This window comes from Corythoichthys intestinalis, chromosome 19 (assembly GCF_030265065.1).
Source record: "Corythoichthys intestinalis isolate RoL2023-P3 chromosome 19, ASM3026506v1, whole genome shotgun sequence".
Classification (NCBI taxonomy): Eukaryota; Metazoa; Chordata; class Actinopteri; order Syngnathiformes; family Syngnathidae; genus Corythoichthys; species Corythoichthys intestinalis.
In genome coordinates, this window is record NC_080413.1 from 38,244,988 (window position 1) to 38,257,132 (window position 12,145).

The 12,145-nt window shown below is 39.6% G+C and overlaps 2 protein-coding genes across 2 annotated transcripts; both read right to left on the reverse strand.

Annotated features, from left to right (window-relative positions):
• Positions 1-4,147: 4,147 nt before the first annotated feature.
• LOC130907254 (uncharacterized) lies at positions 4,148-9,380 on the reverse strand. Its single transcript, XM_057822114.1, has 2 exons — positions 4,337-9,380; positions 4,148-4,257 (listed from the first exon to the last, which is right to left on the reverse strand). The coding sequence occupies exon 1, from the start codon at positions 9,292-9,294 to the stop codon at positions 4,723-4,725; it is 4,572 nt and encodes a 1,523-aa protein (XP_057678097.1). The 5' UTR covers positions 9,295-9,380; the 3' UTR covers positions 4,148-4,257; positions 4,337-4,722.
• LOC130907380 (uncharacterized) lies at positions 9,323-11,744 on the reverse strand. Its single transcript, XM_057822381.1, has 2 exons — positions 11,654-11,744; positions 9,323-11,574 (listed from the first exon to the last, which is right to left on the reverse strand). Exon 2 carries the CDS (start codon positions 10,763-10,765, stop codon positions 9,323-9,325), a length of 1,443 nt encoding a protein of 480 aa, XP_057678364.1. The 5' UTR covers positions 10,766-11,574; positions 11,654-11,744.
• Between the last annotated feature and the right edge of the window lie 401 nt (positions 11,745-12,145).

The following is a 12,145-nucleotide window of genomic DNA, read 5'->3' on the forward strand; positions in this document are numbered from 1 at the left end:
ATAAATTTTGTTTTAAATAAAAATATTTTTTAAATTTTAAATAAAAAAATAAACTAGTAGCTCGCCATTGTTATTGACGTCGCAGGGCCGTGACGTCACAGGGCCACGCTGCCGTACTTCACAGTCACTCTAACTATGTAAGGTAGTGATTTTAATACACCACAAGGGGTCAATGGCGAGTTTTACATTAATAAGACATCAAGCCAATGAGTGCGTTTTATCCCTCGACTGACGCCGTAGCTGCCTGTTTATTTTTTTAGACTGGGTCTATTGTTGCCTGGCACGGCCAGACTGTTCTCCCTGTATTTTTCAAACACTGAGAGAAAAGTCTGGGACCCAGCCCATTAACGGCCTCTCGACCAGGTACAAAATCAATCGACAAATAAGATTCGTTTATTTGCGTGACGTGTTCTTAACGAGCAACGTCACTCTTGCGCGTCGAAAGGCGTCTCCACAACAACACAGATGGTGAACAGGAGAGCCGAGAATATGTTCCAATCCACGGTAAAATCAGTTTTAAATTACCAAAAACAAATCGACACGAGTCATTGACAACAGTCTGTCTTGTGCTAGCCATGTTGAATAAACTCCGCTCTCCTCGTATGTTTACTTCTGCGCGCAAGTCCCTCGTCCTGCCCTCGTCGTTTTACTAACGTCACGTCTGCCCGTCGCTGATTGGTCCACTCTGCTGTCTGTTAGCTGTGGCTTGCTCCGCCCTGGAAATTGTATCCGCTGAATGGTGGCCAGACTCAATAGCTGGAACAGCGGTGAGTCTGGTGTACCAGGCAAGGTCTATTGTGATTCACGTTAATTTGAGTGTTGTCTTCAAAGGACACTGAAAATGACTCTCAGCATCATAATTTGTGTATTGTGACTAGATATTGCCATCCAGTGTGTTTGTTGAGCTAAAGGAGTTGCTAAAATGTTTAAATAGAGTTTGCCCAAAGTCTGAGTAAGTTTTATGTGTATTTTGCGCATCTATTTTGATTGTGATGCCAGTTCTCTTTGCATTGTTGTGTTAACTGTGTGAGAATAGGGCCTCAGTAATACAGATTGAAGCACTTTTCTTCTTGGTGACATTTTTAGAGAGATATGAGTGTTAGTTTTGTAGTATTTTCACTATATGTTACTTATGTGTGTTGTGAAAGAGTTGCCGAAGCTTATGCCAATAAACAGCGCGGTCCGAGCTACGAATCTGAATGCCTGTGTCCACTCTCCTTTCTCCTACTGTGGATTAAAGAAACTACAGCGTCACTAAAGGGAAAACGCACTCATTGGCTTTATCCCCAATAACCGTATTTTTCGGACTATAAGTCGATGTTTTTTTTCATGGTTTGGCTGGGGCTGCGACTTATACTCTGGAGTGACTTATGTGTGAAATTATTAACACATTATTATTAGGGCTGTCAAAATTATCGCGTTAACGCGTGGTAATTAATTTTTTTAATTAATCACGTTAAAATATTTGACGCAACTAACGCACATGTCCCGCTCAGACAGTATTCTGCCTTTTGGTAAGTTTTACAGCAAGGTTTTTTGTGCTGTCTAACAGCGAACTCTTGTGGTCGCTTTGCGACATGGTTTATTGCTTTCTTGCCAGTTCAATATGGCTGCACGACGTCTCGCGCTGATGTCTACGTTGTAATGTTGTGCTTATATGATCCTTGGACAAGATTTGTCCGTAAGTATGGTTGTTGTAAAGAATGTACATATTATGTTAATAAGCGAAATGTTATATTTTTTGTATGAGACGCTTTTTGTTTATGTTTAGTGAACCTGTATAGCGTGCTAAGCTAACGTTGTTGCTAATGCAATGCTTGTGTACTTTTTTTTTGTAGTTTCACTACGGTCTAAAGAGGACAATGGTTTGAGGCCATTTTATTAATAAATCAGATGAAAAAGGAAGAAGTCTGATTATTAAGGCGTCGTTCACTAGCTGTCTAGCTTTGGAAAAAGTAGACGCTTCGGAGTGAGGACAGCATAGACAGATTTAAATGACAGTAGAGTGAAATGCCCACTACAGTCCTTATGTACCGTATGTTGAATGTATATATCCATCTTGTGTCTTATCTTTCCATTCCAATAAATTATTTTACAGAATATATATATAATTTACAGAAAAATATGGCATATTTTATAGATGGTTTGAATTGCGATTAATTGCGATTAATTACGATTAATTAATTTTTAAGCTGTAATTAACTCGATTAAAAAAATTTAATCGTTTGACAGCCCTAATTATTATATCATTTCACATGTTATTTTGGTGTTTTGGAGTGATACTGATGGTTTGGTAAACTTGTTAGCATGTTCTTTATGTTATAGTTATCTGAATAACTCTTGATAGCTATGTTACATTAACATACTGGCCACATTTGCATTTCGTTGTTCATGCATCATGTAACATTATCACACTGTACACTTATTCAGCATGTTGTTCTCCATTGTATTTTTATTTTAAATTGCCTTTCAAGATGACATATATGTTCTATTTGTTGGATTTTATCAGATAAATTTCCCCCCAAAATGCGACTTATACTCCAGTGCGACTTATAGTCCGAAAAATACGGTAATTTAAAACTCGCCATTGACACCTTGTGGCATATTTAAACCACTACCATATATAATTAAAGAGTGACACTTTTTTTTTTTTTTTTTTTAAGAGTGACAGGTGGAATTTTCGCAGCGTGGCCCTGTGACGTCACCACCCTGCGACGTCAACAACAAGGGCGAGCTACTAGTTAAAATAATTTTACAAATTGTATAAAAAACGAAAATGTCAAGAGGGTTTTCAATATCAAATGATAATAACTTGTACTAACATATATCTTTTAAGAACTGTAAGTCTTTCTATCCGTGGATCCCTTTAATAAAAGAAATATTGTATTTTCACAGTTTAAGGGGTGTATGTCCATCATTGTGTATGGTTCACCTGAAGGTATCTAGATTGCATACTTATTCAATACCAAACTACCAGGGCTGCTTGCGCAGAGTTGCATGGATGTAGTAGTGGGTAAGTCAACAGGTTAAATGCTATCTAAGAAGCTAATACTATTTTCATGTGTAACTTTTATTTAAGACAATGATAGACATACCTCTACCCTGCCTGTTTTTTTTTCACCTCCTTTCGGTTGCTTTCTTAAAATGAACCATGGACTTAAAGACTTGTAGGCTCAAATAAGCAACAATTCTTCTCTTTAACTAAAATATGTTATTAGAAACGCATAAAATATTGCCATTTATTTAAAAATCTATAATATTTAGTTCATGTTTTGACCTACGGAGGGCGCCATGTTTTACGCGTGCAATGCACGCTGGGGGTAATGATGCGGTTGGGTTGTACTGGGAGAATGGCTGCGCTCTATACTAGCAAAGCTAGTATGACGACTGGCCTGATTTTGTCACATTCTGCTGCTGGTCAGATTGTTTTGTCACAGAGCTGTGGGATGAGTTCCCGACATTGTACCTGTATCGGATTCCAGCTCATCAGCTGTGTCTAAACCGATCCTAGGCGGGTTGCTGAGATATTAACTTGCTGCCATTCGACAATTTGTATTTTGGACCTCTTCGCTGCTAGTTGCATCCTTGCCTTGGTTTTTTCATGTGTTCGTCTTTTCCCTGTTTTTTTTTTATTTTTTATTTTATTGTCCCGACCTACAGTCACGGACCCTTTTTTTGTCTCCCTTTTCGCGCCCCATGTTTTTTGGTGTTTAATAAATCCTTGTATGCAATCCCTCTGTTATAGTTGTCCGCTTTTGGGTCCAACCTTGCTTTCATATTCACGGACCGTAACAGATTTGTTGGTTTTTATCTGAGGACTTGAGTTACTGATTGCAGCTTATAGATCGATAAAAAATAAACATAATATCGATGTAAAAAAAAAAATAGCATGGACCTTGTAGTGTTAGTTAATGTTATAGAAACAGTGTGGTCTTGAACGCCACCTGCATGCAGTGAACGAGCTTTTAGTACAAATAAATTACACAACAGTCCTCTTATATCTCAATATGCAAATAAGGCGTCATTATGATCTGTTGAGCAGTAAATGATATGGATAGCAAATGAGACACTATCACTGGAGTTACGAGACAAACTTGCCACACTACTGGTTTTGTCCTACTCTTTTTTCATCCCGTCTTTCCTGTTTGTAACGGCTCTCAAACTATTTGAGTGGAACAGAAAATGGCCACGAATCGACTGATGTATTTCGCCAGACTTTATTTCCTCCTTTTGCTGTGCGAGCAACACCGTGAAAAACTAAAAGAGCATACAAAAAATATCAATAAACATACATAAAATAAAATACAACATCCATTACAATAAAATACAATCATACCGTGTGCGCCTTCTGTCCAAACATAAGAGAGCTGTTAAATTTCTTCGTGAGTCTGTATTCTCTCGTTAGCGTCCTCCATCTTTTCTTTTCTTTCTGTCCGTGAGTTCGCGCTCTTTCTCTCTTCTCGCGGTACACGCAAAACAACGCGTGAACTTTATGTATTCACATTAACATATTTCACCATAAGATGGCAGTATTGCGACACAGGTAGAAAACAAAAACAATGTGGATGCAAAACACTCAATAAATTCCAACTCCTTGTATTGCGACAGCTACACTGCCACCAAAATTACAACAGGTTTTATATTCACACAATATACAACATTGTAATTTTCCTAACAAAACATTAGAAACGTACCTTTTTTTTTTTTTTTTTTTTTTTGAACTCAATCATTTTGTACTAATACTACTAATTTTTGAACCGATCGCTCTAGGTAGGACAACTGTTTTATACGTTCACCTTTGATTCCTAAATCCCTTTGTCCCACTTGAACCTTGACATTTCGCACTAGACCATCATCATCTTTGTTGGCTTCAACCACCTTTGCTAGCTTCCATTCATTCCTAGGAAGGTTCTCTTCCTTAATTAGCACTACATCTCCGACTTTTACATTTCTTTTGGATGTATGCCACTGTTGTCTTAAGCTTATACTGGTTAAGTACTCTTTGCGCCATCTATGCCAAAATTGTTCAGACAAATACTGAATTTTTCGCCATCTCTTTCGAGCATACAAATCTTCTCTGATAAAATTGCCTGGAGGTGGAAGTGGCATAGACTCTTTCATTGTGAGTAAGTGATTAGGCGTCAAAGGTTCTGCACTCTTTGGATCATTGATAGTGTTCGTGGTGAGTGGTCGATTGTTTACAATTGACATAGCCTCATAAAAGAAAGTTCTCAGTGAGGTGTCATCAAGTCTTCCTGTGACTTGTGCCAAGACTGAACTCAAAACATTTCTAACAGTCCTGATTTGGCGTTCCCAAACACCACCTCGGTGACTTGCTTCAGGAACATTCATTTGAAAGTCACATTGGTTTTTAGCTAAATATGTAGCAATTCTGTCTTTGTCAAGTTCTGAGAGACCCTTTTCAAACTCATTACGAGCTCCGACAAAATTTGTACCTTGATCTGATCTGATCTTTCTGACTGCCCCTCTGATCGCTATAAAACATCTCAAACCATTTATAAACGAATCAGTAGAGAGATCTTCTAACATCTCGATGTGAATGGCTCTCGAGCTTAGACACGTAAACAAGAGTCCATAACGTTTGCATTCTTTTCTGCCTTGTTTTGTGAAAAAAGGACCAAAACAATCTAGTCCTGTGTAAGTGAAGGGGGGTGAGGGATCTACTCTATCAGTTGGCAAGTCAGCCATTCGTTGTTCCTCTGTTGACCCTCGCACCCTTTTGCAAATGACACAGTTTTTTATGTAATTGGCCACTACTTTACTGGCACTTGAGATCCAATAGCCATTGCTTCGAAGTGCGTTCAGTGTTTGGCCACGACCTTGGTGTTGTGTTTTCTTGTGGCAATGATCAAGAATCAGTTTTGTGACAATTCCATCTTTAGGAAGAATCACAGGATGTCTCAGTTCAAATGATGCTGAGGATTTTCTCAACCTTCCTCCGACTCTAAGCAGGTCATTATCAACGAAAGGATCAAGTTGGTGCAATTTGTGACTTTTGGGCAATTTGTTGGACTTTTGACTCAACTGCTCCAACTCCTTTTCAAATGCATGTTTCTGTGCTGCACGAATCAGTGCTAGAGAAGCTGCTTGCCTCTCCTCAACACTAATAAGCTCTGATTTGTCTTTTTTAACAAGTGTCTTTATTCTTGCGACAACATTGACTGCCATGTTCCAATCTGAAATTCTGGAGAATCTCTCAAGAAAACGATCTGTCTCAAGAACACTAGTTTTAAGGACTTTCACTTCAGGATCCCCAATTAAAAGTGATGGAGAATGTGGTTTTGTGACAAGTTGTCTTTCCCACAGAAATCTAGGTCCAGTTAACCAACTTGAGTCAATGATCTCTGCCACCTTGAGACCCCTAGAAGCGTGATCTGCTGGATTTTGATCAGTTTCTATGTGGAACCATTGTTTTGGATCTGTCAAGTCTCTGATCTTTTGTACTCTGTTTGCGACAAAAATATGAAAGCGTCTTGCTTCGTTCTTAATGTACCCGAGCACCACTTGAGAATCAGTCCAGAAAAATTCTTCATCAATCTTTAGCTCGAGCTCTTCTCTAAGAAAGTTGCTTACTCCTGCAGAAACAGCAGCCGCAGTGAGCTCAAGACGCGGTATAGTGACTACTCTCGTTGGGGCTACTCTGGCTTTTGCCATGACGAGAGCACAGTGTACTTTATTTTCTCCTATGATCCTTATGTATGAGCACTGTCCATAGCCACTGCTGCTTGCATCCGAGAAATGATGCATCTCGATTCTTTGCAATGAGCCAATGTTATCAGGAATGAAGCATCTTTGTATTTGAATTTTGGGCAAATTTTTCAGATCATCTAGCCATGTTTTCCATTGAGTCTCCAAAGCGAGGGGAATTGGGTCATCCCATCCTATGCCACGCTTGCACATTTCCTGAAGAATTTGTTTTCCTGTCAGAATATATGGAGAGAGAAATCCTAGTGGATCATAAACACTTGCAACTGTTGCCAGGATTCCTCTGCGAGTGGCTGGCTTTTCCTTGAAAGCGACATTGAACGTGAGCGAGTCTGCTTCTACGTCCCATTTGACTCCGAGCACACTTTGCATTGGAATGTCGGAATAGTTCAGACTGACATCTTTGCTGTTGTTAGCATGTTCTGACTCTGGGAGTACCTCTAAGACTTCTCTTTTGTTGCAAACAAATTTGTGCAAACGCAATTTTCCTTTTGCGCAAACTTCTCGTGCTTGACAGACTAACTGTTTTGCTGTTTGGATTGTATCAACACTGATCAGCCCATCATCCACGTAAAAGTTTTTGAGAATGAAATTTGCTGCCAAGGGATATTCATTTTCAAATTGATGAGCAAGATACTTGATGCCGTAGTTTGCACATCCTGGCGAAGATGCTGCTCCAAAAATATGAACACGCATGCGATATTCTTTGGGCTCTGCACTAGTGTTCCCATCCTGCCACCAAAGGAACCTTAAGAAGTCTCTGTCTTCTGGAGAAACATGAAAGCGATGGAACATTTTCTCTACATCACATGTGATGGCAACTTGATGTTCTCTAAATCTGCAGAGTACTCCTATAAGTGCATTAATTAAGTCAGGGCCTGTGAGAAGATGGTCATTTAAAGACGTATTCTGACATTTAGCAGAGCAGTCGAAGACGACTCTTATCTTCTCTGGCTTTCGGGGGTGATATACCCCATGGTGAGGTATATACCATGTGACACCATCTGCAGGTATGTCTACTGCTTCTTCTGCATCACCATCTTCAAAGACACCTTTCATGAATCTTGTATAGTCTTCTTTGTATTTAGCATTTCTTCCCATTTTTGCTTTCAAATGATTCAGTCGCTTTATTGCAAGCTGTTTGTTATTTGGAAGCTGTGGACGTTCTCTGAAAGGTAATGGCATTTCCAAATGACCTTCCTCATTGACGTTTATTTTTCCATTCAGGATCTGCAAAAACTGAATGTCCTCTTGTGATATAGTTCCTTCTTTAGGATTTGTGTCCAGAAAATCTTTCTCCAATGCTCTAATCATAGAGGAGGGAGTGATGAACGGCAGTTCTTTAACAGAAATACGATGGCACGCTCCGGTCACCTCCACTGAACTTGTCCAAGGCTTAATGGATCCTACTATACTCCAACCTAAGTCTGTTTTAATGGCATAAGGATCATAATCATTGCCTGGGATCACTTTTCTTGGTTTAAGAGCTCTTGCACAATCGTATCCAATTAGAAGTGCTGCAGGACAATCTAACAATTCTGGCATTTCTTTTGAGATATTCTGAAGATGTGCCCACAGTTTTGTTGTTTCACGAGTCGGAATACTGTTTTGTTCAAGGGGCATGTAATCTCGAGTATATGTGGTTGGTAAGTCAATGTATTCTTGTGAAAAGTAACCTCTTACTTTCAGCCCATCCACTCTTTGACTCTGTACAACTGATCCCCTATCTGTCATTGTTGTCAATTTCAGCTTAACTGGCTCTGTAACTGCTTGGATTTTTTCACAAATATCTTGGACAATGAAGGTATTGCTACTTTGTGTATCTAGCAGTGCATAAACCAAGATCTCGTGTCCATTATTACTTGCGCCAGATAACCATACGGGAACAATCATTGACGTACGGTCAATATTGTCAATTTTTACATTATTTGACACTGCAGAAACATTTTCTTCTTCTGGTGGCCTTTCAGGTTTGTCCACTTGTTGACGATCTTCATGAAGTGGAGTAGGATGATTTTTTCGACAAATATTACAGGAAGCCTTTTGACGACAATTTTTGGCAATGTGACCAACTCTTAGGCAACTAAAGCACATATTATTCTCAATGACGAACCTTTTCCTTTCCGCAAGAGACATTTCAGCAAATTTTTCACACTTGTAGATAAAGTGGCTTTGCTTACAGCAGATGCATTCAAATTTTCGTTTGTTTAGTCCAGTAGAAGGGATAACACTGGGTTCTTCGTTACGCTGAGCTGTGCTTGTAGTCTTCGTACTTTTGACCGCTTTTGTCGTAGTAGTTAGAACACTTGCCTTTATACGCTTCTGTTCTTTGTCTGGTTTGTCGAATGTTCGCAATGCAAACAGGGACGAAACGGGATTGCATGCTATGCGTGCTTCTTCAGCCACAAACTCAGCAAATTCTACAAAACTTGGATATTCTTTTTTTTCATCTAGTCTTTTTGTTACATATCTATTCCAACGTGTTGTTGCCCAGTCTGGTAGCTTGAGAAGTATTTTTTGATTTTCCTCACAATCATCTAATACCTTAAGGCCTTGTACATGGGGCATAGCATTTTTACATGAAATGAGGAAATCACTAAACTCTCGCAATTTGAGAGACTCTTTTGACCCAATTTTTTGGCCAACTGCTCAATTTTCCTCTGAAGGCTCTCTGGACAACAAAAGGATGGCCATAACGTTTATTCAAGGCATCCCAAGCTTGATGGTAGGCTTCTTCATCGCTTCGGTAAAATGTCCCCTCTAGCACAGTAAGTGCTTCTCCACTTAGGTATTTTTTCAAATAGAACAGTCTGTGTGCTGGATTAATACAGCTAGTTTCTATGAGAGCTTTAAAGCAGGTGTTCCATTCGATGAACTTCAACGGATCTCCACTGAATATGAATGGCTCTGGGGCTGGTAGTCTAGTCATAGTAAGCGATTCTTTTAACGCTTGAACTAGCGCTACTTCACTGTTCCTTAGCACCGTATTGCTATCATGAATTTGTGGGACCGACACATTTTGGGAAATCGGTGTAATTTTTACATCAGGTAAGGTTGCTAGCGCTGGATCATGAAGAACTTGTGGGCGCGGGACAATGTTCTGTTGTATTGAAGGCTGACTAGAAGTGACTTTTATTTCACTAGCATTTATTTCAGCATTCATCTTTGATTCCTCTTCAACATATGCATTGTATTCTGCCTCTATTGCCTCAAGATCTCTTCGGTTTTCCAACATTTTCAACCTTTCCTGCTGAGCTAGTATCTCCTGCCTTTGCACGGAGATTTCCCTTTCTCTTATTATTTCTGCTCGTTTTGAAGCTAAACGTACTGCTGCTTCGGCTTTTTTGGCAGACAATTGACTTTCATGCTCACTAGAACTTTTGTACCGACTTTCAAGTCTTGACACTGTTGAGCCGAATATTGACTTTGCATCTTCTCTTTGCAATAGCTGGGCTAGTGACTCTTTTGTAGCTTGTGCATCAAATTCTTTGTCAACATCTGCATAACGCCTTTTTAGAAGCATTATTATTTCTGTGGAGACTGAGCTACAACTGTCCATTTTTCTCCTTATGTCTTGAGATGGTGTGATCAGTGTTCGTAAAGGAAAATACTTTTGTCCTACATCTGACTCACATTTTGCAACCCTTTGAATCATATCACTTAACTCAAACTTAGAGCATGCCACCTTCAGTTTGGATCTTGTTAATTGAACCTCGGCTTTAAATTGCAAATAGGTTGACATAAAATGCCTTTCTTTACTTGTTATGTCATCTTTTTTCCATTCTAACATTTTGTCAGTTAGATGTTTTTCTCTCTCTGAACGCCTAACTCCTGTTTCAACTTCAAATGCAGGTAGCATTGGATGTTGACCAAAATTTTGTATTTCAAGGTCTGCATGGATTTCACTTAAACGTATTTCAATCTCTTCCTTTTCTGCGTCTTCAAGATCATCCAATAATTTAATCTCTAACGCAGACTTTTCATCTTCTAGAGCTTTGATTACGTACTCTAAAACACGTGCTTCTGAAGTACTTTCCATTTCAAAATATCTGCACAATGCACTTCAAATATTTCACAATGTAAAACCAATATTTTGCCAAACTAGTATCACAACACGAAGAGAACTTAAAACATATCCAAAAAACAGTCTTTAACTTTTGTCCATGTAACCCTTTTTTTTAAATTTTATTTTATTTTTTAAATATTAATTGTGGTAGATACAGTCTGACCTGGTTTCCATGAGAAGCTTGTGCTTATTGAAGACTTGTGTTGATGAGATGAATTGTAATCCGCTATATTTCCATTGGTAAAGATGCTGAAAGTTGGAAATCCAGCTGCTGTCGATCCATGAAAATGAAGATGTCGATGCAGGCTTCGATCTCACGTAGCACCGTCACGCCGAAGTCGCGTTAATCCCTCGCCGCTCGATCGCCCTCCTTCGTCGGCTGCAATCCCTCTCTCACCGGTAGCGACAGGCCTCCTCCGTCGGGAAGTCGCGGGATGTATACTTCATCAACGGCGCATGAGCCACCGTCTTCTTCACCAAAGGGACCAGTTTCTCCACTATGGCCAGCGGGACCGCTTCGCCACAACGGTCGCGTCTTCTTGGCCACAACGGTCTTCACTTGGCTGCGACGTTTTACACTGGGCCACGTTCCTCACTTGGCCAACACGTATTTTTCACTTGGCCACGATGGACAAGTCTTTTATTTGGCCCTAACAGGACACGTTTTTCACTGTAACGGCTCTCAAACTATTTGAGTGGAACAGAAAATGGCCACGAATCGACTGATGTATTTCGCCAGACTTTATTTCCTCCTTTTGCTGTGCGAGCAACACCGTGAAAAACTAAAAGAGCATACAAAAAATATCAATAAACATACATAAAATAAAATACAACATCCATTACAATAAAATACAATCATACCGTGTGCGCCTTCTGTCCAAACATAAGAGAGCTGTTAAATTTCTTCGTGAGTCTGTATTCTCTCGTTAGCGTCCTCCATCTTTTCTTTTCTTTCTGTCCGTGAGTTCGCGCTCTTTCTCTCTTCTCGTGGTACACGCAAAACAACGCGTGAACTTTATGTATTCACATTAACATATTTCACCATAAGATGGCAGTATTGCGACACAGGTAGAAAACAAAAACAATGTGGATGCAAAACACTCAATAAATTCCAACTCCTTGTATTGCGACAGCTACACTGTTCATTTTATTTTTGCTGTTCGTTTTGTGAAATATCAACAGTGCTTTCATGCTCATTAATGGTCCTCTCGGGTTCAAAGTGAAAGAGCTGAACAGATGACATGCTTATGTCGCTAGAGTCATATTCTGAAAGCCCAGCAGCATAACCTGTTGACATCACCGCCCACAGTGCATTGCGACGTCAACAACAATTGCGACCTCATATTTAAACTA

Excerpts from the sequence above, each read along its gene's own strand:
- LOC130907254 (XM_057822114.1), bottom strand. The coding sequence starts at position 9,294 with ATGCCCCATGTACAAGGCCTTAAGGTATTAGATGATTGTGAGGAAAAT.
- LOC130907380 (XM_057822381.1), bottom strand. The coding sequence starts at position 10,765 with ATGGAAAGTACTTCAGAAGCACGTGTTTTAGAGTACGTAATCAAAGCT.